Genomic DNA, 27,030 nt, shown 5'->3' on the forward strand with positions numbered 1-27,030 from the left:
TGTGAACGGTGCACAATGAATGAGGAAGGCCGAAGATGCATCCGACCCGTGCTGCTGGCGAGTAAGATGGAAAGGCCCACAGACTGCCAAAGAACCACCAGCCAGGGCACTCCTTCGAGGCAAGGACGGCGAGACGTGGTCCACGTACTTGGTGGACATGTGGCCAGGAGAGCCCAGTCCCTGGAGAAGGACGTCATGCCTGCTTAAGTAGAGGGGCAGTGTGGAAGAGGAAGGCCCTTGACCAGATGGACCGACACAGTGGCTGTGACAATGGGCTCACCCATTCCAGCTGTGGGGACGGCGCAGGGCCGGGCAGAATGGCCTTTGTGAGTTGTAACCAAGTCCAGGGCACCTAATAACCACCACCACCAATGAGGCTGGGGTTCCATTTCTAGCCGGGGCACCTGGGGCACAGCTGCGCCCCCATGTGTCAGTGGAGCTTGGAGGCTTGCTACAGTGCTGAACAGGTTTCCGTGGCATTTCCAGACCAAGATGGGCTAGGAAGAAAGGCCTGGAGATCTACCGCGGAAAACCCCTCTGGATCCCGCTGATCTGGTCCACAGCTGGTCCTGGACGCAGTGCCGGAGGGGCAGCATTTCATTCCACTCTGCCTGGGGGCTCTTCAAGCTGGAGGGGGCCTCTAGGGCTGTGGACTACGTTTAATAAGCACTGGGATGAAGTCAGCTCAAGTCCTTCTCGGGGCTCTGAGACGTCAAACTTGCAGATGGAGCAAAGGAGACCTGCCGAGGGTGGGTACCTTCCCTGAGGCCCTCGCGTCGCCAGGAGAGGGTAGAGCAGAGATTTGAGGCCAGGCCCTTGGGGGGCAGGACCTACTCCTACTGAACTGAAGCATCCTCTTCTTTGGGCTAGATGGACCCCAGGCTTGCTCTTACCCCCTCCCCTGCACAGAGAAGCCAGGTTCCAAACCCCTCTACAGCCCAGACATGCATTTCTTTTATTCTTCCCAATTCATTAAGTCTCCCCACCTTTCTGAGTTGGCAGGAGCATTCACAGGAACTCCGTTTATTACAAAACATGGGGTCCGTCACGTGGTGATACGGACAGCCCCCCAGCACCATCCCCCACCTGCTGCAGAAAGCCCTGCCCTGCGTGGGTGGGACACCTGTGCTGAGCCTTGGAGTGGTCTGATGTTTATAAAACCAAAGGGGTCCAAGGCCCTCTAGGTGTGTGTATATATATATATACACACACACACATATATATGTCTATGTATATAGTGTAGGTTGTGGCTTCCTTTCCCGGGGGTTGGGGGGTCCCGTGGGTAGAGCCATGCAAGTCCACCTGGGAGAAGGAAGTTGTGGGTGGTAGGAGTAGGACCCAGTCCAGAGTCAGTGCAGGCAGCTGCCTCAATGCAAGAGCTGGTCAGCCTGGGTATCTGGGGCCCACCCGAGCCGCTCTAGGCCACCTGGATCTGCAGGTGTTCATCCTCGTCCAGGTCGCTAGCCCCGTCCCCGGCCTCCTCCGTGCCAAAGCGAGCGCTGCGGATCTTCCCAAAGAGAGGGGCATTCTGCTGCTGCCTTCGGAGTCTGTGAGGGCGAGGGGATGGGGGGGGGGGTTCATGCGAGGTCTCCAGCCTGCCCCTCTCCCTCTCACATAGCTACCGCTGGTGCTGACAACCGCCATGCCTTCCCCTGAACTTCCCGAGCCGCCACATCCCATAGAAGCCTCTCAGCAGTGCCTTAACTGACGGAGGTGCTAAGGTCAACTCCCTTACAGAAGGGGAAACAGAGGCCCAAGAAGTCAAGTCATCACTCAAGTAACAAGGGTGCTGGGGGTGGGGCCGGGATTCGAGCTCAGGCAGCAGACTCAGGAGTGGCCCAGGCAGCTCACAGAACAGATGCTGGACCAAGGTGCCGGGGTCGGGTGCTGGGGTCCAAGCCCAACCAAGCCTGCCCCTAAAGACAGCCCAGAGCAGAGCGGGGCTGTGGGGGCACACCTCACCCTGCCAGTGCCAGGGAGAAAGCACTCCATCTCCCTCCTCACAGAAACAAGGCCCCAGTGAAAACACAGGCAGTGCTTCTAGGAAGACCTGGTAGGGGTAGGTGGGGTGGGGGGTGCTCATACCGTCCCCTCCACCTGTCCAGCTAGGTGGTCACCAGGCTGCACCATGTTTGCCACTGTCATTTTTAAAGGAACTTTCTTGTGCTTTAGGGGAAAGGAGGCTCAGCAAATCCGGGCCCCTTCTGACTTTTAATACAGATTGCTCCGTGCCAGGTTCCCATCCTGGCTGCGTCTTACTGGAAGGCATGAATTATTAACAGGGCAGGGAGGGGCCCGGTGGGGGCCTCCATTACTGCGCGGTGATTTAGTGTACTGTCCCTAGAACATTACAGCTCAGAAAGTTGGAAACCGAAATGAGGAGGCAGTGGGCAGGCCCCGCCCTTCCTGATGGAGCCCTGGAGAGGCCAGGGGTCCATTTTGGGAGTTTATAGGCTTCTGAAGAATGTGCTGGAGTGGCAGGAAAGCCTTAAGGCTAAGTGGCCTTTTGAAGTGTGTGTATGGGCGCGTGGGGGGGGGGATTGGGGGGGGGAAAGCTAAGCAAGCCAGACAAGGAGAAAGCTTGAAGCTACATCAGGACCCTGCACAACATAACACAACACTACACAAACACAACGGGCGTCATCCCAGGCAGTCCTCAGGACAACTCTCATTGGGCAGGTGGGGAAACTGAGGCTCGCCTGTACTCTGCTCCAGCGGTTACGCCTGGCTCCCAGCACAGGATCTCAGGACAGTTACACACAGCACACACCGCAAGTGCTCACTGACTGCTGGGGGGCCGTGTTGGAACCTGCTCAGCCCCCACCAGCTGCGTTTTGGGTGGGGCTTCTTTCAATACTTGCAGCACAGTGCAGGTCCCAAGCCTCCCCTCGCCCCCCCCCAGGGATGACTGATGATGATCTTCAGCATTTACGATGATCCAGGCACCTCCTCTGAGTCTGGATCAGCTCATCTAATGCTTCCAGTAATGCAGCACTAAGAACAGCACCAGTCCCTTTTGGAAAGGTGCAGGCGGTCCAAGGCTACACAGCTCCTAAGGGCTCCGCTAGGACGGGTCCCGCTGGGCAGTCTGGCTGCAGAGCTGGGCTGGTCAGAGGACCCTTTCCTCCAGGCGGTGAGAGAAGGCAGGGTGTGCCCCCGGTTGGACCCTGGCACATCGGCCATGAAGGCAGAGGCTGCCACTCACTCCACTCAGGCTTCTAGAATGTACAGTGGGAGGGGTTTGGACTGGCCTCCTGCTCTGCTGGGGGTGCTGAGAGGGGAGGGGAGAAGGGGGCACGCGGAGTGCAATGGGGGAACTTTGAGGCCCTTCAGCCCTTATTGAGGCTGACCAGCCCTGCCTGCAACAGAGCAGGGGTGGGGGTGGGGGCGGCAGGTCTGGCCCCTTCAGGTCTCATTTGGCATGGGGTCACCTCCATGAGTCCCACTGCCCCCACTCCTTGGGCCTGACCCCTTTGTCTGTCCTTCCTGCCTTCACAGAGCCCACCCACCTGCCTGCTGGAGGAGACAATTCCAGGGCTCCCAGCTGCTCTGACTTCCTGCACCCCCCCTCACACCCCCACCCCAGTTTCCTGGTCCTTGGCCCCATCCCTTCCTGCCGGAGCAGACAGGATCTTGGTCTGGGGGCCAGACCTCCTTTGCACCCCTTGCCTCCCCTTCCAGCTCCAGCCTGGGGTTTCAACCCTGAACTGGAGGCTCTTCCGTGGCCCGGTTGTGAATCCTCTCCTCATAGGGACCCCCACCTGGATGGCGCCCTGGGGCCTACCTGGACTGCAGGTGCTCCAGCTGCACCTGCAAGCTCTCGCTCTGCTCCGTCTGCTCGTCCAGCGATCGCTGCAGCTTACGGGCCTGGTTGTGGGCCTCGTCCAGCTGGGGGCGCGAGGGGCCAAGAGCATGGAGTCACAGTGGGCCTGGCAGTTGGCCTGCCATCCATTCGGTATCAGACATTCCAATTGGTCCTGGTGTGCGTGTGTGTGTTGGGGGGAGGTGTCCTCTCCCATGAGCAATCCCCGTCCTTCCTTCAAGGCCTGGCCCAAAGCCCGTTGTCTTCAGGGAGATGTCCCTTTCCTGCTGTCCCTGAAGCCCCCCATTGCTTCCCTGCCAGGGTCCTTGCATGCCTGTCCATTCCACTCATCACCATCTAGCATCATAACTGCGTCCCTCTGGCCCTGGCCCTGGAGAGATTCACCATGGGGATAGATTTCTACCTATCCATTCGCCATTCGTTGCCCATACACCTGCCTATTCTTTCGTCCATCCACTCTGCAAGTCCCCTTCCCCAGCTCCTCTCTGATCTGCCCTCCTGCCACCTGCTCAGTCATTCTTCTGCTCATTGGTCCCCGGCTGCCATTTCCCACTCATTCACCCAGCTATTCATCTCTGTGTGCATGTGCACTATCAGCCCGTCCAGCTGTCCAGTCACGTCCACTCTCTCTCCTCTTCCCTCCCCAACCACTCGCCTATCCACCCATCAGTGTCCTCACCCTGTCTGTCCCTTTCTTTCTCCATGCTCCTCCCCACCACTCCAACATCCACCCACCCACCCACGAGGCAGGCTCATGCCAGGCATTGAGTGCCCCGGGGGGAGCGCTGCAGGCCCTGCTCCTTCCTCTCTCAGCAGAGGTCTGGAGACTGGCCCTGGGCCCCACAGGGACTCACCTCATCCTCTGCCTGGGCCAACTCCTTCTTGAGCTCCTCCACCCTCAGCCGCAGCTTCTTCACCTCTGCCTCGTGCTGCTCCACCCGCCGGTTGGCATGGGCCAGCTCTGCCACCTTCTCCTGGAACTGCTTCTTCAGCTTGCTGTGCATGTGTTTCAGGTCCGCCAGCTCCTGCAGGGGAACAGGCAGCGGGGTAAGACAACCCAAGGCATCAGGGTGTCCCCATCCCTCAAATCTCTCCACCCACAGTGGGATCGGAGGTGTGTCAGCTCAATGCCCCTAGGTTCTGGCGTCCAAGGCCCCTGGGCTCCTGGGGGCATGGGTCTCGGACAGCACCTCCTCCAGGAAGCTGGTCCTGCTTGCTGCAAGTTCAAGGTGACTATCTTCACCTGTTCTAAGCCTTCACATGAACTTGCTCAGCACTGACCAAGGGGCTGTCCGCTGAGGCAGGCTCACGGCATTCCTTTCCACTCACCAAGGGGCTGGGCCCGGGGTCCATCTTAACGGGCCTGGCCACGTTTTGCCTGAGGCTTCTGCCAGCCCTGTTGGCACCTCGCCTTTCTGGGCCTTTGCTTACTGAGTCCTCATGGCCAGTTATGTCTTTTCACTCAACTCTGTCAACCTCAATCTCTGTGCGGAGTGAGTCTTTCCTGCCTCTGAAGCCCCGGGGAGGGAGGAGCTTAGTGGGGCTGAGGGGCGGGCTGGTTCAGTAGGCACAGGTTCTCCCAGCCCCAGCAGCGTGCCTCCACTGCAGGGAGTCCTGGACCAGCATGGCCAGAGGGCCCAGCACACAGTGGGCGCTCCATAAATGTAGCTACGATCCTTAACATCAGGCCCAGCATAGAGAAGGCCTTGCTTGATCAAGGGGTGTGATGCCCTGGACTGCTGATCGCAGGGTCCGAAGTTCAAACCCATGAGCTGTTCTAAGGGAGAAAGAGGAGGCTGTGTGCGCCCATCCAGATTTAGGATCAGACACCTGGGGGGCAGTTCTACTTCACCCTCAGCCTGGACAGCCTTAGGGGTGTCTGTGTTTTGGGGAGCTCTCACGGTGTAGGGCGGGAGCTTGGTAGTGAGTTACTTGTTGGACTGCTAACCACAAGGTCAGCAGTTTGAAATCGCCAGCTGCTCCCTAGGAGAAAGCTGAGGTGTCTGCTCCAGGTGAGAGTTAGTTTCGGAAACCCACAAGGACAGTTCTACCCTGCCCTTTAGGGGCACCAGGAGTGAGGGGGGACTTGATGACAATAGGGGGTGGGGGTGGGGGCTGGGTTTCTTGGTTTGGTCATTATTGCCTGGTGGGCACCCAGTTGTGTCCCAGAGGAGCAGCTCTGGGCTGAGCATGCCCACTCTCCTTGGCTGATCCGCTTGTTCCTTCAGGGCTCCCCTGTCCCCTGGGCTGGCGTAGGGCATACAGTAGGTGTTCTGGTTTGGCAGGGACAGGGGGCGTGGCTTTCCCAGCAACCCACCCCCCCCAAGGCCACCACTCACTGCCCCACCTTATTCTTCTCGAAGAGTGCGGCCTGGCTGGCCCTCAGGTCACAGTCCAGTGCACTGGTGGTCTGCCGCCGCCGCCGGGCCAGGGCCTCCTCCAGGTCCCCCACTTGTGCACGCAGCTTCTTGTTCTCCCGCTCCAGGCCCAGCTTCTCCGTCTCCAGCCTCTCCCGGCGGCCCCACTCCGCTGCATTCTCTGCCTGCAGGCGCTCCATCTGCAGGGAGGGGCAGGAGGGCAGGGTGAGGGCTCCAGGGGAGTCAGGGTGGGGTGGGGGTAGGGATGGGGGTACGAAAGGGCCTGAGCTGACCCCTCCTGCCCCCCGAGCCATTTTTGGCTCCAGGGAGCAGGTCCTTCTGCAGCAGCTATAGTTAACTAGGGTTTGCTGCACACAGTGCGGGGTGTGTGGTGGTGCTAGCCGGTGTGCCCAGGCCTCACCCTGCCAGCTGGGGCATTCCCCCAGCCTGTGGCTGGCTGGTGAGACAGACCCCTCGGGGCCCTGTCAGGTCTGCAGTAGCCTCACCTCACCCCTCAGCTCAGCCATCTTCCTGTCCATGCTGGTCCGTGCTCCCAGCTCATCCTCCAGGTCTTCGGATATCCGGCCCAGCTCATCCTGGTGCGTCTCCTTCAGGAGGTTGAGCTGAAAGGGGAGGGCCAGGCTGGTTATGCAGGGCCCCCAAGAGGCTTCTGGAAGAGTGTGGGGCTTCGGGGGGGTGCCCAGAACCCACCATTAATCTGACCACTCTGCCCCCTCAAACACCTCTCACCTCCTGCCTCATTAACATTGCCTGCTCCACAACCCATTCTCCACATCTGTAGTCCCACATGGGCTTCAAAAGGAGAAACTCGGTCACATTTCTACACCCGATGAACCCCTGAGATGGCTCCGGGGGCCCTCAGAATAAAGTCCAATCTGTCCCTGTTTTGCTAAGTCCTTCACTACCTGGCCCCTGCCCTCCTCTCCTCAGCCTGATCTCCCACCTCTACTCCTGGGCCCCCTGCTCCAGGCCCAGCCATCCCCGGTGCCTGCCCACCACTGGCTGAGGGGCCTTTGTAGGTGTGACTCCCTTAGCTTGGACCATGGGCTCCTCTCACTGCATGCCTCTCTTGTTCACCCACCTCCTCCATCCCGCCCCCACTAGAGGGTAGGTCTGGAGGGCAGAGGCCTAGGCCTGTGTGTCCCCCTCTCAACCCCCACAAGGCCTCTGAGGCTGTTGCTAGGTACTGTCAGACTGATTTCAACTCCAGGCGACCCCTTGGGCCACGTTGCACTCCCCCTCCACCTCCCCAGGCTGAGGGGTTTAGGTCTGCCTCTGGAGGGGCCTTGCCCTGAGCAGCCCCTCGTGTCCCCTGGCCCAGGGGAATCTCCGTCTGTTCTGATGAGATGAACCCCCTGCATCTAAACAGCGGCCTGCTTGAGGGTGCCGGGTGGGCAGCATTGGAGTGCCCAGGTGCTTCTAAAACAGGGCCATTTCCTGACCACGGCTACACTCCTCCGCATCCCCCTCCCCCGGCGAGCCAGAGACCCCCATGGAGAGGGAAAAGGAGCCAGCTCAAATAGAAGCTTTACACACCTCTGCCAAGAGGCATTCATAGGCAAGCTTCGTGAATGTTGGTTTCTGCAAGCCGTTATCTGCTCCGACTTGGACAAAGTTAAAAAGGCAGGTCCGTGGGCTTAATTCCCAAAGATAGGCATTCAGGGTGGTTAGGGACATGTTATTTTAGGAGCCTTCCTACGAGGTTGGCATGGAAGCCTAGGTCTGGGACATCTAAGTCCTCTGCTGGGCAGAGTAGGTGTTGAGACCCCAGGACTTTCCACCTTCCAGAAAGTCAGTCCACACTGGCTTTCCCTGGATGGCTGCGCCCCCTGGTGGCCACCAGGCCTGCACAGGATCCTGCGCATCGGCCAGACCCCTCTGTTCCTCCTTCACTGTGTGGTGGAATTCATTCCTGGCCAGCTGGAGCCTCAGCTTCTGCATCCATAAGATGGGATATTAGCACTTAGCTGGCTTGACTGCTGTGACCCGTCCATATGATCTGACACTCACTAGGTGCTCAGTGACCCCTAAGGCCTGAGTCCTCTCCCTCACTCTGGCCCACTCGGTCCCATGCGACCTCATCTCAGGCTGTCCTTGAGTCCCGCACACCCTAGGTTTGTTCCTACCCCAGCACCTTTGCACTTGCTGGGCCCTCAGATCCTCTAACGGTCAGCTCCCTTTGTCTTGTCTCAAATGCCACCTTCTCCCAGCAGACACTACTCACCACCAGCCCGTCCCTCACATTTGTTTTGCCATCTTGGTGGTGCATGTACACACCTACCTGGTTACTGTCTCCCACAGCCCCCGGAAAGCCGGGTCCTCCTGCCCCTGTGCTCAGAACAGTGACCAACAGTTGCTGAGTGAATGAATGAGTGAGCAAGTGAATGACTGAGCGAGTGAATGAATAAGTGAATGAGTGAGTGAATGAATGAGTGAATCCCCTCCCTCTCGGCCTGACTGCAGCAATGCAAGGGTGCCCAGCTGCCCCGCGGGCACTCCACGACATACCTGCTTGAGCATCTCCTGCTTCGTCTTGCTCAGCTCCTCGTACTTGATCTTCCACTGGCTGAGCTCCCCCTCCAGCTTCTCTATGTTCCTGCTCAGCGCCAGTTTATCCCTGGGGGCGGGGTAGGAGAGAGACAGGCCTGGGGGTGAGCCCACCAGGGCCCCTACTCAGAGCGCACCCTCAGGGTACCCCTGCCTTGCCACCCTGTGACAGTGCCTTGGCCCTCATTTCTGCTGGAGGTGCCAGTGCCCCCACCCCCGGGTCCCAGCCTCCCCTATAAAGGGGAGCCCCATTCTGATCCACTTTGTGTCCTGGGGTCCCTGTAAGGCTCAGCTTGAATGCACAGCACCTTGGGCTCCTCTTCCAGCCTGCAGCCTGTCTGGAGGATGAATACAGTGGGCTCCCCACCCGCAAGGGGATCAGCGCCTGGCCCTGCCCGGCCCTCTGTGGGTCTATGGGTGGGCAGCCACTGGCTGGACTGTTTATCATTATAATGCACTCCACATGGTCTGCCTGAGGGGCTAGCACGCCACAGGGCCCTTGGAGGGACGGCCAGTGTCACAACAGGGGGTGTGTGTCACAGTGAGGAGGTCACAGGGGGTCATTTGGTGAAGTGCGAGGTGGCAAGGCCCCACAGTGCCCAGGGCAGCCTATCCATGTGGAAAGATCCCCACATCCGGTGTGCTCCGTGCACAGAAAGCAAGCCCATGCTTCAGCAGTGGGGTGCAGGGAAAGCAAGCAGGCAGGGGGGCGGGGGGCAGTGGTACACACATAGGGAGGGGAGACAGTGCTTTGCTCTGCTTAGCACGCCACCAAAGGCTGGCTCTCTCTGGGGAGGTCTCGCCGCCCACAGACACCACTTGAGCATTGCCCTCCAGCTGTCAAACCCTCAGCCGGCCCAGCACCTGATGCCCCCGGAGTGTATTACGACAGCCACTTCTGCGTCAGGGTAGGCCTGAATCCCTGAGAGCGGTGGAACCTGACCCCCAGAGGTGTCCTGCGTGGGATCTTGCCTGGAAGCAGAACTGTGGGAGATGTGCTTGGTTGGGGTAACCCGAGGTCAAGTTGGAGTGGAGTGGGCCCCTGTCCAACAGGACGGGTGTCCTTGTAAAAGGGAGAGCAGAGGCACGGAAGGAGACAGAGGTAGGATGACCATGTATGACCACATGAGGGGCAGAGCGAGTGCCTGCTACAAGGCCTGCATGCCAAGGGCTGGCAGGAGCCCCCAGGGTGCAGGGGGCGGAAGAGGAGGAAGATGGAGATGGATGCTCCATCCTCTGAGAGAGGGAGGGAGAAGGGCAGAGAGAGGCAGAGACAGGGAAGGAGGGAGGAGGAGCCGGAGAGAGAAAAGAAGAGAGAGACAGAGAGGGAGGGAGGTAGAGGGGGCGCAAGAGAGAGAGAGAGAGAGAGAGAGAGAGAGAGAGAGAGAGAGAGAGAGAGAGAGAGAACAAGAAAAAGATAGCATGAAGGAGAGTAAGCATGTTTGAGGGAGAGCCAGACAGCAATGGTGAGAGAAGGGGGAGGGGGTGGAGAGGGAGAGAGGAGGGGGGAGAGGGAGAGGAGGTGGAGAGAACGAGAGGCCCTGCTTATCCAGGCTCTTGGACCTGTAGCCCCACACATGTGAGACAATGCATTTCTGTCGCTTAGCCACGCCCCCCAACAACCTCGGCTACAGCAGCCCCCGAAAACCAACACACTCTCATTCCGGTTGGGGCCCAATGCTTGCTTTTGAAAAACCTATGTGTGCAGGTAAGTTATTTTGTCGTTGCCGTTCCATGCCATCAAGTCTGTTCCAACTCCAGACGACCGGGACACCACAGCACAAAACTCTGCCAGGTCCCACGCCGTCCTCACCACAGCTCTCCTGTGGGAACCAGTGTTGCAGCCACTGTGTCCGTCAGTCAGGGTCTGGCTGTGTGACCAAGCATGAGGTCCTTCTCCAGGGATGGGCCTCTCCTGACAGGCTCAAAGTATGTGAGACCATGTTTGGCCATCTTGGCCTCTCAGGAGCATTCTGGCCGTACTTCTTCTGATAGATCTGTTGGTTATTTGGGCAGTTTGTGGTACTTTGTTTTGTTTTGGTGCCGAAACCCGGGAATGAACCAGTACCTTCAATAGTCTTCTCCAGCAGCACAATTCAAATGTATCGATTCTTCGGTCTTCCTTATCCAATGCCCAACTTTCACATGCAGATGAGGCCCCTAAAACTACAGGACTTGGGCCACGTGTCCCTTAGTCCTGAAAGTCACATCCTTGCTTTTCAGCACTTTGAAGAGGTTTGGTGCGGCAGATTTACCCAGGGCAATGTCGTTTGATCGCTTGACTGCTGCTTCCATGAGCCAGTTAGTTACACGACCATGAGCAAGTTAGTTACAGGACCATGAGCAAGTTAGTGACACGACCATGAGCAAGTTAGTTACACAACCATGAGCAAGTTAGTTACGCGACCATGAGCAAGTTAGTTACACGACCATGAGCAAGTTAGTTACACAACCATGAGCAAGTTAGTTACAAGACCATGAGCAAGTTAGTTACACGACCATGAGCAAGTTAGTTACGCGACCATGAGCAAGTTAGTTACGCGATCATGAGCAAGTTAGTTACAAGACCATGAGCAAGTTAGTTACACGACCATGAGCAAGTTGCACACCCATGCATTTAGTTTCTGAAGAGGAGGGGAGTAGGCCTGGGCCCTGCTCACTGGTGACCTCCATGCTCTAGATCCAATAGTCCGTGTTTAGCTTTGCACTGTTGGGACTCAGCCAACCACCGCTCGCTCTATGTACAGTGTCAGTCAGCCTGCAGGATGGCTCTCCTGGCTTCCCTTGCCCTCACAGGTGACGTCCCAGCTCCTTTGCCGAGTCTTCTTCCTCTCACGACCCTCTAAACCGCGGTGGACCCCAGGGTGGCTCCTCCGCCCTCTTCCCTGTCTGTTCACACTCACTTCTCTGGTCTCAGCCAGACCCAGGCCTCTCAGAACCATCGCTTTGCTGTCTGGTTCTGGAGTTTTGACCTCCGGCCCAGAATCTCTCCTGAACCCACTCACTTCTCAAATCCACCACCTCCAAATTCAACACCCAGCAGCAGTTACAGGATACCTCTGTTGTGGGGGAACTGTATCCCCCCAAAAATATGTGTTGCAGGGCTGAACACCTGGTACTGCCACCCCACCTGGGCACAGGGGTGCTTTTGCTGTGTCCTATAGGAGGGTAGGGTGGGTCTGCAAACAGTCAGCTTTGAGGTCGAAGGAAAGGAGATGAGACCCGGATGGGGAAAGACATGGGATGCTCTCTGAGGAACGGGGAAGAGGCCTGCATGGAATTTTCTGCCAGTGCCAACAGAGAAAGGTCTCCCTGGAGCTGGCCCTTCTTGCCTCTGGAGCCTCAAGAAAACACATTTCTGTGGGTTGAATGCCCAGACGTGGCAGCACTGAGACCCTCCCCATCCTGCTGGCCTTGCTTGAACCTGTGCCCCCAGCGCCGAGTGCCACCCTCCCCAGCTAGCTCAAGTCAAGAACGCATGGAGTGGATTTCCATCTCATCCTGGCTACGTCCTCAGAGGCCTGTGACTGGTCCCAAGCCAATGCCTGGAGCTTAAATGTACCCCTTTACTGGGTGACTCGGCTCTGGGAAGTGGAGGGCGCCCCCTCCCCACCACCCTTCTGAGACTCACTCTCGCTCCTTGAGCAGCACCTTCTGGGACTCGTCCAGACGCAGCCGCAGGGCGGTTAACTTAGAGCTGTCCTCCTCGGTGGCAGCAGCATCCTCCCAGGGCAGCCAGCTGCGCTCCTGGCGGCCCGAGCTGCCCCCCCTGGAGCCCCCGGCCCTCACGCTGCGGGTCTCCCAGCAGCCCTCGGGCTCCTCCGGTTGGCTCTTCAGCAGGCTCTCCACCAGCTCCAGCTCCAGCTCCTGTGGGGACCAAGGCGGAGGCTGGAGCAGAGGCCATGGGCACCTAGTGGCCTTCCTCATGACCCTTCCTCCCAGGCCCTGGCTTAGCTGGCTGGGTGACCTACCCAAGGGCTAAGCATCTCGAGAGAACCGAACAGGGAGGAGAGACAGGTGGGTGGGCCCCCTAAGGAGTATGTGACGATGGGGTAAGATTGAATCCCACCACTGTGTGAGACACAAGCCAGGTGCATTCCGATGTCACTCAGAAAACCCCCTCCACAGAAGGGGCAAGGGGGGCGGGGAGCGGGGGAATGAACCTGGCCCGGTCCTCTCTGGAGAGGAAGACATGCCCTGCACAGAGGTGCCCTGAGAGTTCCCTGAATTCTCCAAGATTCCCCCTGAGGGGTGGCAAGGTGCTCATCACAGGCAGTATGCAAACAGATGGTGGAGCATGATTTGGTGGGGACAGATGTCAGAGCAAGGAGTCCTACAGTGGAGAGGGCCTCTGGTTGATTTCAGGTCCGCTCCGACTCATGGGCAGCCCTGTGTGCAGCAGAACGAACGAACCACTGCCCCGGGCCACGCCAGCCTCACAATTGCCCCTATGTTGGAGCCCAGGATCAGGGCCCAATTCCTTCAAAGGGAACCCTGACTCACGGAGCCCACTTTTTGGGCAGAAACACTAAGGCGCAAGGCGAGTGGCAGCAAGGCACGCACACACAGGAGACAGAACCAGCTCTGCCAGGGAAGGAAGGAGCAGGCACCAGCTGCTGAGCCCCCGCCGGCCTCCCCCACGGCCTGCTTCTGACCACACACCCGGCTGGGCCCCAGCCTCCCATCTAGTCTGGCTTCCCCCTTGGCTTTTCCAGCTGAGTCTGGGCCAGCCGTTTCCCTGGCTGGTCCTTGGTTTCTCTCTCTGGACTAGACAGTGGCTCCAAGGGCTCCCTGTGGGTGAGGTTCATCTCCTGAACCTCCAGCTGACTGAGTGTGGGCTACCAAGTCTCAAGCCTTACACATGGGGACACTGGGGGTGGGGTGCAGGGCTAGCTCCAGTCACAGAATGCAAACCCAGACAGTGAGCCTGGGGCCCTCACTGCTTCCCACACCACCTCCCGGAACAGAGATGGGACAAGACGTTTCCAAGAGGTGGGCTGGCAGGCCTCTTATCATCTGCCCCAAATGATAGCACTGAATGCCATCTCCCAGTACAGGGGCAGACCAGGAGGTGGAGAGAAGAGGCCTTGGCCTCCAAGAAGCAGCAGTGTCCGCTCCCGTCTACAGGGCAGAAGGGGCTAGGCAGTCTTAGCTGGGGGAGGTAGGGGGAGAGTTGAGGGAGGGCCCTGAACTTAAGCTCTGTCCCTAGACAGCTTCCTGGGGTCACCCTGCTGACGGAGGACACAGCTTCCAGCTCATGCTCCCACCTACCAGACGGCCTGGGGTCAGAGGCAGCTCAATCTCACCAGCTGGGTGTCCCTGGTGCCCACGTCCTCATTCATAAAGCATAGAGCTCACAGGGTCACTGTACAGCGGCCTTAAGGGGACACCCACTCCCTCTAGGGTTCCCACATCTGGAGAATGCTGCAAGCCGTCACACTGGTCATTGTCCAGCTCACCAGGTGCTGGTGGCCTCCGGGCCTTTGCACGGCGGTCCCCATCAGCTGGAATAACCTCTTGCGTGTCCCACGGCTAACTGGACACATCCTTCTAGCCTTAGCTTAAATATGGCCCTGTCCGGCAAGGCTGCTGTGAAGCCCCTCTCCAGAGCTTGGGTCAGGGACCACCTGGGCGCTCCTACTGCCCCATGATCAAATACAAGTGGAAGGGCTGAGTGGCTTCAGCTGTGGTATTCACACAAGGCCGAAGGGGGGCAGATCCTGTGCCCTCTCCCGCTCCATGGGAATGACACCACCTGGTTCTATACACTTTTTCAGGTGCAAGCAGGGAGGCCACCTGATCCTGGTTTCTCAGGCCTGCAGGGCTCCGAAGGGAGGTGATCTGCAGCCCTGCGGGGCAGGGCTGGACTCAGAAGAGTGGAACCTCCCAGGTGGCCAGGCCTTACTGGCTCCTCTCTGAGTCTGGAAGTCCCTGCCTGCTTTTAGGTACATGCATAAAGGCTTTGCCCAGTAGCCCGACCTAGACCGGAGACCCTGCTCCCTCCTGGCCAACAACTGGGGGCCCCTGCCCAGCACGCCCTGCCTCTCCCAGCACCTGGCTGCCCTGGGTCCTCTCCGACCCGATATCTCGCACCGGCTCTGGCTCCGGCTCCAGTTCGGGACCTTCCTGCGGCGTCCGGTCAGTGGCTCCCTGGGTGCCCCGCAGCCGCGCCAGCTCCCGGCCCCGGGCCTCGCACTCGCCCTGGGCCTCTTGGCGCTCTCGCCGCGCGCCCGCCAGCTCCTTGGTGAGGGCGTCCAGGCGCTGGCGCAGCTGGCGCACCTCCTCGCGCGCGCGGTTGCGCTCGGCGCGCACCTTGCTCCACTTCTCGCGCCAGTTGGCGGTGCAGTCCGACCACCAGCGCATGGTCTTCTCCATCTGCGCCGCCCGCGCCCGCGCCTCCTCCAGTTCCCGCAGCCGCAGCTCCTCGCGGCTTTCCCAGTCCCCGTCGGCCAGCAGCGCCGCAGGCGCCGCGGGCAGGAGCAGTGCGGGCGGCGGGCCGGGCGAGGGTGTGCCACTGGGCGGCGTGGGCGGCAGCGAATCGGCCGGCCCCATGCGCTCGGGCGACGGGCTGCCCAGGATGGTCAGGAGGCTGCCCTTGGACAGCTGCGGGGACTCAGCCAGCCGGGGACTGGGGCCGTGGCTCATGGTGCGGCTAGGTGCGCGGGTCGTGAGGCCCAGGCTTGAGCTGGCGGCTGATCTCAGGGGAGGTGCCAAGGGCGTGTCGGGGATGGCATACCACTGCGCATGATGGACACTGCGACCTACTGCTCTCCAGGCCAGTGGGTGCGGGGCTGTCTTCTCGGACCTACGGGAGAACACCACCAGTTTTCACCTGTGCCATGCAAAGGGTGGGGCAGGCAGAGGGCACAGTGTGCGCAGAGGGTGGGCACTGCCACCCACTGGCCTCTGGTGTGCTCCTCTACGCCCTCTTCTGCCCTGTGGTAGAAGCAGGTGCTGTCTGAACCTGGGGTGATGGTCATCTCCCTCACTGACCATCCACCCTGCTTCCACCCGTTTCCTGCTTCCTTTAGCTTGCTGCCAGTGGTGCCCCCTGCAATGGGCCACATCGCTCGGAAATGTACCTCCTCCTAGAAGTCCTTGTGGACCACCTCAGGCCAGGCCTGCCAACCCCTGCCCATGTCTCTCTCGGGAACTAAGCTCCCTGTGCCACTTGCTGGTGGCCATTTGCTCCCACCTCCACCCCAGGCTGTGAGCTTGGTGAGGGCAGGGCTGGTCCTGACCAGCTGATGATGATACCGAGGATGGTAATGACTGGTGTGCAGGGCTGACCACGGGCCAGTCACAGCACGCAGGCCTTGATATGAATTCTCTCTGATGTGAACATTGATTCCTTCAACAGACTCAAGGCAGGCTCTTATCACCATGTCCTGAAGAGGCACTGCACGCTCCGTGGGATGAAGCTCCCTAGCGGGCCCACAAGAGTCCATGTCCTCACACTGGTGAGAATTTGTCACCATATCCTGGTGACAGGGGCTGGAGATAGACCCGTCTGTTAGCGATCAGAGGCAGAGCCCGCCTCCCTCCCTCTCAGAGCCTCCCTCCCTCGCCCCCTCACCACAGCAAACATCTCTCCTGGGTCAGCAGCCCACATGCCCACTGCTGGGCTCTGCCATCCATGGGCCACACCCCATTAAAAATAGATGAGCCCGATGCCCCTCACTGCCTCCAACCTGCACCACTCTGTCTATTCTGGGAAGTCCTGTCCTGTGCTGTGGCCTTGGGCTGAGCTCCCCCAGTTCCTCAGGACACTCAGCCCTTCCTTTCCTGATCCCCTGAGTCCCTTCACAGGGGCATGAACAGCCAGCTTATCTTCCTCCCTCTCTCTCTGGGGGCAGTCTTTCTCCTGGGGAAACACTCTACTCTGCATTGCCTGGCTGACACTCCCTCTACTGGCCCACACTCCTGCTTTCCATCGGACTTCAGGCCTCACCCTTCCAATCTCAGACGACCTCAAGTCATGCCCCAGTGCAGCGGGAAGCCCTCTGTCATGGATTGAGCTGTGCTCCCCGCAGATAAGTGGCAGCTTCTCGGACCATGCCTCTCGGGGTTGGGCAGATCAGATCCCCCATGAAGTGCCTGGATGTGATGAAGCAATCAATACCCTTCAGCCTCTCAGCCCTACTCAGAGACAAAGGAGCTGGTTCTGACTATGGTGAATCTATAGGACAGATTAGAGCTGCCCCTATGGGTTTCTGAGATGGTAACTCTTTATGGGACTAGAAAGCCTGTCTTTCTCCGAAGGAGTGGCTGGTGGCTTCAAACTGCAGGTCGAGGTTAGCAGGCAACCAACGTGTAACCACTACACCACCAGGGGCCACTGTGAATTCGAATCAACTCAACAGTGACATTTGCAAGCTTACAAGAGAGAAAAGGAGAGAGACATGAGTGGGTGGATGGGCGGGGACATAGTCCCCATCAAGAAAGGAGAGCCTGTCCTTTGGGCCCAGTTTCCTTGTGAGGGAAACCTTCTAGATCCAGGGGAGAGACACTTGGAGATCCCTAAGCAATACCCAGCCAACAGAGGCTGAAAGGAGCTAAGGACCCTCCTTGTAAAGGATGCACCCCCAGGAGGGGCCCCTGAATTCAGACTTCCAGCTGGGTTCCCAACCCAGCTTCCTCTGGGCACCCAACAGATCAGACCTACCCCCCAACACCCTCCATCGCCCTGAAATACAGCCCTGTGGAACTTCTGCCCCCACCGACCCTCCCAAACAGCTTCTGTCCAGTGTATACCCTTTTGGAGGCTTGGATGGGGCAGACCAGTGTCCCTGCACTGGGAGGATCCTGCTGATTCACCTGGGCTCTTGCTTACAATGCAGATTCCTGGACCCTCGCTCTCCTCAGGCCCTGTTCAGGAAATGCACACTGGGAATTTGCATTTTCATTTTGGAGGGATGTCTCACCCCTGTACGGCCTGCACAGACAATCTATGTCCGCAAGAAGCCACCGCAGCACATTCCTCAGCTCCACCCTCCACAGCCACGGACCCCTGTGACCCGGTCTCTCGGCCTGAACAACTCGGTGACTGGCCTTGATGTCCATGTGCATTCTGGACATGTGTGCACAAGCTGCAGGATCGGCAGACACGTCAGCCCTTACATAAATACAGACAGGAGCCTGCAGCAAGTGGGAGTGTACACACAACACACACACACACACACAGCGATGCACACTCACCTGAAGACACAGGGTCTCAGAGACCCCTGGCCACATGTAAGTGACATGTAAAGATGCACCAGATGCGCGCGCGCGCGCGCACACACACCTCCTCTCCCCCATTTCCTGGCCCAGCTCCACAGGGAGAAGCTCTTAGAAAAGGAAAACATTTTGAAAGCTTACAGGGGGAGGAGGAAGCCCGATGCCCCTCCTTCAGAGCTGGGCTGGGAGTGGGGAGGGGAAGGGGAGGGAGAGATGGTTCCCGGGCCCGGCCTGGTCTATTGAGTGGATAGCAAGGAGCAGGCTATGGCCACATGCTCCCGGCCTCTGGGAGCTGCTCAGCCTGACAAGAAGCTCCCCAGAAAGGGAGGTGGTGTGGGGAAACAGTGCTGCCAGCTCCTTCTAGGAATCTCTTGGGTGGGTAGGTGGAGGTACCACCCAGGCCTCTAATGGTTTCCAGGCACCCCACCACCTCAAGGCAGCAGTGGGAGCTCCAGGCTGAGCTCCTGCCCCACTTCTCAGCCTGGCTGGCAGGGGTGGGGAGATGGGAGCAGGAGAGGGAGAACAAAGGGGGCAGGAAGGCAGGTCCCTGAACATGGGTGGGGCTCTTATGGTTGGCTTTCTAGGGAAACCCCCGCCCAAGGAGTCCTGTATACCCACAGAGGACCAAGGGCAGCCAGGCCCTGCCTAGCAATGTCTCCTTCCTGCCACCCCCACCCCCAGCCCCTCACACTCCAGTCACATAACCCAGCCTTGGTGACACGCACCAGGCCTTGGTAACATACACACATGGGAGTGGCCTGATACCAGAGCCATTGCGCCCTCCCTAGTAGGCTCAGAGCCCCCTTTCCACGGGGGTATGTGGGGTGGATGGCTGCTTGATTCACCTCCACCCCCACCCCCACCCCCCACCCACTGCAGCCACAGATGTCATATCCCCAAGGAGCATGCAGAGGCTGGGACCAGTCACCACAGGCTCTAGGGAGACTTCCCTTCCCCTCACTCCCTGCCTCCCACTAGCCTGGGGGGCCTATTCCTGCTCTCCCTCCCCTCCCTCAGCCCAGAATGCTCCTCTCTCAGCCCTGAAACCTTCAAGAAGTGCCTCGATTTCCCTGGGGAACGCCACAATCTTCCATGGTCTGCTGCAAGCCCAGACTGCCCGCACTATCACCAGAGCATGCAGGGCAAGGCTTTGCATCCAGGAGAGGTTTCGGTTGCCTGCTGGGGTGGACAGAAAGCTGAGTGGGACCCACAGCTATCATCGCTGCCCAGGCCATGTCTGCTCATTCCAGGCCCAAACACAAGGACACTTTGATCGGAAACCTGCCCCCTCTGAAGCCCTGCCCATGGAAAACACTAGTGGTTATTGTTGCTTTTAGATCCCTCATTTTCATAGGCAAACTCCTCCACATCAAGGCCCACTTGCTCTGGGCCCCCTCCTCTGGGAAGCCTTTCCTGACTCCTGTGCAGAGTGTTAGTGCTCCCGGGGCTGGGGCACCTCCCCTCTGCAGCATTGCCCACACAGAGACCTCCATGCCGCACCTTATCCCAGCACACAGCAGACGCTGCATCAATGCTTGCTGGGCCAGTGGAGGGAAATATGGACAGACACTACTGTTTTGATTTCCTTTGTGGCCGGGGTGTGGGAGGGCTTAGCCATTATAAGGGTCAGGAAGCAGTTTGGGGCCAGGTTCCAAGAAATTAAGTGTTTGAGTCTGTGCCAGTGTTGGAGTCAGAGGTCATCCTCTGCCAGGTCCAGGGTCAGGCTTTTTACCCCACGAAGCCAAACAGGCCCATCCCAGGGCCAACCTTGTGTTTTGGTCTTAGTGTATTTTCCTGGGTCTGTCTCTCACAACTCAGCCAGAAAGAGTGCTGAGGCTTGGGCGGGGGCCAGCTAGAGGTAGGGGGAACCCAGTGGCCCCAACTTCTCCCTGGAACTCAGTACCCACTATGTCCTCCCAGAGCCTCTCAGGTGGGGCTCTGGCGCTGGCCCCTGGCCACAGGCCTGGCTGTGGGCAGGGAGCAGAGCCTAGCAGGAAACCACACTGGGGAGCCTGATTGGATAAGTGCAGGGCCCAAGGCTGGTCAGCCGCAGACTTCGGGCACCTGTCCTGCCCTGCTGCCCGTCTTTAGTACTGGACCTCCAAGAGTGGACTGGGAGAGAGGGAGCCGAGGCTTGGCCTCTGCCAGGTATCCCCATTTCAGACTCAGGAACCACAAAGAGGCCCTAGGTGATTGACTTGAGCTCCCCCTTTAGAATAAAAAAAAAAAAAATAGATGGCCACTGAGGCCCAGAAACTTCACCACGCCTGGGCGGAGAGGGCAGGCGCTGAGTGTTTGCCCTTCTGGGTCCTGATTACCTGAGAGACAGACCCTGGGTGCAGCCACACACACGGGGTTCCTCAGGCATCAGGCCACCTGAGCAAGGGCTTGCGCAGCTGGGCGGGAAGAGGACAGACGGGGGTGGGGGTGGGGGGGTGGGGGGTGTGAGGGAGGGGGGCTTCGTGGAGCTTCTCAGGTACAGCGGACACCCCACAGGTACTACCAGCTCTGCCACCCACACTCCGCGTGTCACCTGCCAGTCCTTGTCCCCTGTGGGCCTCAGTTTTCGTATTTATCAAGATTCCAACAGGTGGGCAGAACTTGTGCCAACCTGAACCAGTCTGGGTGGGGTTGGGGGGAGGGCAGGAGCGGTTTCTAAAATAGAGGCACTGCAGGCCCAGAGGGGATGGAGCTGGCTGATGTCGTTGGTGACACTAAAGAACTGGACGGCGGAGGTCCACTCTCCGCTCCACGCACCAAGCGGCGCTCCACCTGCCCCAGCTCTTCCCCGAAACCCACTCCCCCACGGCCACCCGTACTATGCGGAGGCCAGGTCTTCACTTCCTCGCCCCCTCCCCAGTCGCCCCCGCCCTGCGAGCAGCTCTGCGCCCCTGAGCTGGGCGGGGCTCCGGGGCGCAGCCCCCATTGGCAGCTGCCGGGGCCGGGGGCGGAGACAACGTGCTCCGATTGGCCAGGGCCCCGTCCATCCCGCACTCGCCATGGCGACCACGTAGGGTCCCCCGGGAGAGTTCCAAATTCCGCCCCCGCCGCCGCCCCCCTCCCGTCCGGCCGGGCCCGTGGCATTCCCTGGGCGCACCCCCACCCTCCGCTCAGTTCCTCCTCACCCGAAACCCAGCGCCCCCACCCCAGGAGATGGAGGAGCCCTGGGGAGGAAGCTAGCAAGTTCTGCTCCGAGTTTAGAGGTTCCCGCGGACGCGGGCGCCCCCGAGCTCCCCGCTAGCCCTCCAGCCCGCCCCCAGCTTAACCGCTTCCCTCGGGCGGAAAGTTCGCCGCCCGCAGGAGCTCCCGGGCGGGGCCTGCCCGCCCTTCCTCCCTCCCTCTGGCCACCGGCCGGCTCACCTCTGCCCGGACCGGACCCGCGGGCTCCGGACGTCCGACCCGCCGCGGCTGGGCGGAGCGGGCCCCGTGCTGCCGGGAGCGCCGAGGGAGGGCCGCGAAGTCTCCTCCTCCCGCCCGGGGGGAGGGGAGCAGGGGCCGCGACGGGGCGGGGGCGCGGGCGGCCACCGCGGCCCCGCTGTGACCCCGGCGGGCGGGTAGGGCCACTTACCGAGGTTCAGGAGCAGGGCCGAGGCCCAGGTCGGGAAGAGCCCCGTTGGAAGTGGGGCCGGACCCCGGTGGTAGAAGCCCCAGCACGCATGGAGGGACCAGTAGGCCGGGTCTGGGGACCCCCGACGAGGCTTGGGGCTCGGCTTTCTGGGCCCCGGTTTCCCTAGCACCGAGGACGCACTGGGCGCGGGCGCAAGCCAAAGCAGCTACGGCCTGCCCTTCCCGGGCTTGGCACGTGCAAGGTGCTTCAGGCGTTCCCTTTGTTACCTGGACTCCCCCTAGGGCCACCGCTGTCACCGGGTGGCCTCGGCCCCTCAGCGGGCTTCAGTTTTGCACTTCCGTGCAGTAAAAGGGAGCCGCAGTGGGTTGTGCTGCTAAACTTCGAAGTCAGCAGTTCGAATCCACCAGCCCCCTCCTCGGGTGACCTATGAGGCTTTCTGTTGCCATAAAGCTTGACCGTATAAGAAACCCACAGGGCCAGTTCTACTGAGTCTCATAGGGTCGCTATGAGTCAGAATGCACTAGAAGGCAATGGATTTTTGGTAGAACGCAACCGTTCAGCCTTGCAAAGTAACCTGATAACGATTACTACTGCACTCTGATAGGCAGTAAAGTGAACAAAGGTTTAAAACTTAAAGACTTTTAAATGATGAAGACTTTTAAATGATGAAGTTGAATAGTTTAGCATCCTTACTTTCTAGCACTTCCTCAAAGCCAAAGGCTGTTAGGAGCCCTTGGGTAGTCAAATGAGTCTACTGAGCGCAAGGGCATTTCCCGCAATGATGTTCTTGTCCTTTGTGGCCATGGCCGCTGCCTTTCCGTATCATCTCCTCTGTATTAGTCTGGGTAGACTAGAGAAACATTCATAGACCCTCATATGAAAGAGCTTTATCTACGAGAGCAATTGAATAGTTGCTCATCCTAGCCCAGTCCAGATCACATCCATAAGTCCAATATTATCCCATAGTTCCTCTTCAGACTCATGAAACACAGGCAACGATGCAGGAAAATCACAGGCCCGTGGCGGTGGAAGCATCTCAGCACTGCCGTGGGTCTCCACGTGGCTTCTCCAGCTCCATCAGTGTGTCTCCATGTGGCTTGTCAATAGGAAGGAAGGGAGGGAGTGTGTGTCCCATCTCCAGCAAGCTATTTATCTCCATAGCGCCTCCAAATGAGGTCATCAAGCGGCGACCTGGTTGACAGGCTAAACTCCACCCCTTCCCTCTTCATAGTCTCAAATTGACAAGAGGTTATGTAACTACCACGTCCACCAACTTTATGAAATCCCACCGTTTTTCCAACATTTGTGGTTTCACTTGTCAGTGTCTTAACTTTGGATTGGCGCTGCCTGGTTAGCTATTGGCGACATCGGACAGTCCTTGAGTCCCAGACTTTGATGGAGAGGTGTGGGATGGTGTTGTTGTTAAGTGCCCTTGAGTCAGCTGCTGGGCCCGGACCATCCTCACGATTATTGTTAGGTTTGAGCCCATCGTTGCAGCCCTGGTGTCAATGTGTCGATCCATCTTGCCGAGGGCCTTCCTACTTTACCAAGCAGGGATGTCCTTCCCCAGGGACTGGACTCTCTGATAACATGTCCAAAGTACGTGAGACCAAGGCTCGCCATCCTTGCCTTTAAGGAGCACGCTGGCTGTACTTCTTCCAAGACTGATGGGTTTGTCCTTTTGGCAGTTCATGGTACTTTCAGCTTTCTTCTCTAACACCATAATTCAAATACAGCGCTTCTTCTTTGGTCTTTCTTATTCAATGTCCAACTTTCACATGTGTATGAGGCATTGGAAAATATCATGGCTTGGGTCAGGTGCACCTTAGTTCTGACAGTAACATCCTTAGTTTTCAACACTTGAAAGAGGTATCGGGGAGCAGATTTACCCAGTGCAGTGTGTTATTTAATCTCTTGACTGCTGCTTCCTTGAGTATTGATTGTGGATCCAAGCAAGATAAAATCCCTGAAAACATCAGTCTTTTCCATTCATTAGGATGTGACCTATTGGTCCAGTTGTGGAGATTTGGGCCTGCAATCCTTGATCTTCATCAGCAGGTGCTTCGAGCCAACCCATTTTATGTGGGACGTTAGAAGGGTTGTATAGTGGTTATGTGGTGGACTGCTATTCTCAAGGTCCACAGTTCAAAACCACTCAGTGCTCTGAGGGAGAAAGATGGGGCTCTCTAGCCCTGTCAAGAGTGACAGTCTCATAAACGCCCAGGGACAGTTCACCCCTGTCCTATAAGGTGCTACGAGTCAGCATCAACTCGGTGGCAGTGAGTTGGTTTTTTTTAAAATCTGTAAATGTAGGGGTGAGCCTAGCTTCACTTCCTCTGCACCCTTGGGTCTATGACACTCAGGTTTTGAAGGCTCAGAGAACAAGGACCCATGTCTCTAGCACCCACATTTTAAAGCTCAGAAAGGAGCTGTGACTGACCCAAGGACTCATAAATAGTGATAGTTTGGGGCCCAGAATGCAGAGATTTTTCCCAGTTGCTGAAGGGGGGGAGGGGGATGGAAGAGATGGAGAAACCTATGTTGATGACATACTTAAATGCTCACAACCTTGGCACTGTTGAGCCACCACTTGTCTGTCAGTTTGTCCTACTGTGGTGGCTGTGTGTTGCCGTGAAGCTGGAAGCTAGGTCACTGGGATTTCAAATACCAGCAGGGCCACCCAAAGTGAACAGGTTTCAGCAGAGCTTCCAGACTGTGCAGAGGACACAACCATGCTTGCTGAAAGTGAGGAGGACTTGAAGCACTTGCTGATGAAGATCGAGGATTACAGCCTTCAGTATGGATTACAAATCAATGTCAAGAAGACAAGAATCCTCACAACTGGACTAGCAGGTACCATCTTGATAAATGGAGAAAAGGTTGAAGTTGTGAAGGATTCCATCTTGCTTGGATCCATAATCAATGCTCATGGAAGCAGCAGTCAAGAGATCAAACGGTGCATTGCATTAGATGGATCTGCTGCACAAGACCTCTTTAGGGTATTGAAGAGCAAGCATGTTACTCTGAGGACTAAGGAACACATGATCCAAACCATGGTATTTTTCAATGGCCTCCTATGCATGTGAAAGTTGGGCATGGAATAAGGAAGACCAGCGAAGAATTGATGCATCTGAATTACAGTGTTGGTGAAGAATATTGAAAATACCACGGATGGCAAAAGAACAAATCTGTCTTGGAAGAGTATACCCAGAATGCTCCTCAGAGTCAAAGATGGCAAGACTGTCTCAGGTATGTCAGACATGTTGCCAGGAGAGACCAGTCCCTGGAGAAGGACACCGTGCTTGGTAAAGTGGAGGGACAGCGAAAAAGAAGAGTCTTGAGAAGACAGATGGACACAGTGGCTGCAGCAATGGGCTCCAAGGTAAGAACAATTGTGAAGATGTCACAGGACAGGGTGGTGCTCTGTTCTGGGGTACATTGGGGCGCTGTGAGAACGGGCTCCCTGACCCCAACAACAACGATTGGGCCCTACTTCTTCCTTCCTTCCTTCTGTGATTATTCTCAGCAACTGTACTCACTTCATAGTATTTCTTAAAGAACTTTCTGTTAGGTTTCTTGGGTGGGTAATACCTTGTTTCTTGGCTTCACACAAGAAATAATTCACTCCGAAGCCTGGTTTGTGATCCAAGTGAGTTTTTATGAAGGATGGGGGAAGTTTCAGGTTTTACAGTCTTAAAAAGCACATGCTATTTCAGGGAAGCATGCTGAGCCTCAAGGAAGCCACGCTGGGACCCACGACTGAACACGCGCCCACGCGTGGTGAACTGAGGCCAGAGAGACCTTGGCACGGCCAAGTGGGTGCAGGAGCTGGGTAAAAGAGAGAATCTTCTCTGACCTGCCACTGACCGGGAGCGGGGGTCAAAGGGAGAGAGTGAGAATTGATGCAGGCACTGAGGGGGCCCTCGCTCAGGTGGCGCATGTCTGCCTGCCTCTGACAAGGAGCAGAGAAAAAATACCCAGTGCCAGGGTATTTTAAACCTCTGGCTGGTAGGTGTGGTCCAAGGTATTCATTGACCCCACTGGCTGAATTAAGCTCACCTGGGCCTACTTTGGGCCACCCAGGTGTAATGCCTACCTGGCTGGGGGTGGATGGGTGGGGGGAAGGCCTGAATTGAGGCATGCCCTATTAAAGTCTTCATGGGTGGCTAATGCTTGCCTGGTTTTTCTTCCCAACCTTCTGTAGGGGGTCTAGGTAGACATGGAAGGGACAACTCCCTCTATTCCTATCCTGGCTACCTAACATTTCTATGCCAGTACTTTTCTTTCTTTCCTTTAAAAATCATTTTATTGGGGGCTCTCACAGCTCCTATAACATGCCATACATCAAAAATAAATAACATTGCACACATCAATTGTATCAAGCATATTTGTACATATGTTTCCATGATCATTTCCAAAACATTTTCTACTTGAGCCCTTGGTAACAGCTCCTCTTTTGGGGGCCCCGTTCTTAAAAGAAGATTGTTGGCCTGGGGCATCTCGTATGGGAGGGTGGATGAGAGAGCCCGTGGGACCTGACCCCAGGCCAGACAGCATCTATGAGGTGTTTCTGTTTCTCCATTATCCTGTGAGTGTGCTATTGTTAATCTCACAGTAGGAAAATGAGGACAGGTGATCAAGGGACAGGCCCAGGGCCACACACCTGGGAGGTCTCAGAACCTAGCTAGGACTCCTTCCATTTACTCTTGTCATGATGAAGCACTCAGCTGCTAGCCTGACCTAGAGGTGCCTGAGCAACAAGGTCTAGCGACCTGCTGTTGAAAGGTCACAGCATGGAAAACCAGAGGGAGCCAAATTTCAGACACTCCCGGGGCCACCGTGAGCGAGAATCCATCTACGGCAACTGGTAAGGACAATTTGGTCCTAAATTGAGGTCACTCCTGGCTGCAACCTGGATTGAGAGAGATTTCAGAAGCAACTAGTGTAGGAGTTACATAATCTGTTGTTAATTTGAGAGGATTAAGAGTGAAGGGGTGGAGTTTAGCCTGTCAATCAGATTGCAGCTTGATGACCTCATTTGGAGGCCCTAAGGAGATAAATAGCTTGTTGGAGGTGGGACACATTCTTACTCCCAGAGAGACATTCTTGTTGACAAGCCACGTGGAGACAGGCTGATGGCAGTCAGAGCCTCGGAGCTGCAAGAACCACATGGAGACCCTGGTCAGTGTTGAGATGCCTCTACTGCCGCTGGATCCACAAGACTACCCACCCACTGGTCTGTGATCTTCCTGCATTTGGTGTCATTGCATGTGTTTCGTGAATCTGAAGAGGACTTTATAGATTGGCAGCGGACATATGGGCTAATATCGGACTTATGGACTTGATCTGGACTGGGATGTTTTTTCAAAATTTACTTGCTCTTGTATATAAAGCTCTTTCTTATACACATATGCGTTTCCATGGATTTGTTTCTCTTGTCTACTCAGACTAACACAACTAGGTCTTCTCGCAGTTTCACGTGGTTTATCTAGTAT

General features: G+C 57.5%; 2 protein-coding genes across 4 annotated transcripts in view; one reads left to right on the forward strand and one right to left on the reverse strand.

The window, feature by feature from the left end:
- Positions 1–919: 919 nt before the first annotated feature.
- On the reverse strand, positions 920–21,413 carry CCDC102A (coiled-coil domain containing 102A). Of its 3 annotated transcripts, none has more exons than XM_075537103.1 (9): positions 21,328–21,413; positions 14,842–15,553; positions 12,380–12,615; positions 8,710–8,818; positions 6,687–6,803; positions 6,171–6,380; positions 4,678–4,848; positions 3,785–3,888; positions 920–1,547 (listed from the first exon to the last, which is right to left on the reverse strand). In XM_075537103.1, exons 2-9 carry the CDS (start codon positions 15,391–15,393, stop codon positions 1,418–1,420), a joined length of 1,629 nt encoding a protein of 542 aa, XP_075393218.1. In that variant the 5' UTR covers positions 15,394–15,553; positions 21,328–21,413; the 3' UTR covers positions 920–1,417. The 3 variants fall into 3 exon arrangements, with proteins under 3 accessions (XP_075393218.1, XP_075393216.1, XP_075393217.1); XM_075537101.1 differs by having other exon boundaries at positions 14,803–15,553; XM_075537102.1 differs by lacking the exon at positions 21,328–21,413 and adding an exon at positions 17,503–17,624 and having other exon boundaries at positions 14,803–15,553.
- Positions 20,654–27,030, forward strand: part of ADGRG5 (adhesion G protein-coupled receptor G5) — a 35,775-nt gene continuing 29,398 nt past the window's right edge. Inside the window, exons 1-3 of the mRNA XM_075536704.1 lie at positions 20,654–20,977; positions 21,268–21,521; positions 21,702–21,776. Coding sequence (XP_075392819.1) covers positions 20,654–20,977; positions 21,268–21,521; positions 21,702–21,776 — 653 coding nt within the window. The remainder of the gene's footprint in view (positions 20,978–21,267; positions 21,522–21,701; positions 21,777–27,030) is intronic.

This window comes from Tenrec ecaudatus, chromosome 18, assembly GCF_050624435.1.
Source record: "Tenrec ecaudatus isolate mTenEca1 chromosome 18, mTenEca1.hap1, whole genome shotgun sequence".
NCBI classification, from domain to species: domain Eukaryota; kingdom Metazoa; phylum Chordata; class Mammalia; order Afrosoricida; family Tenrecidae; genus Tenrec; species Tenrec ecaudatus.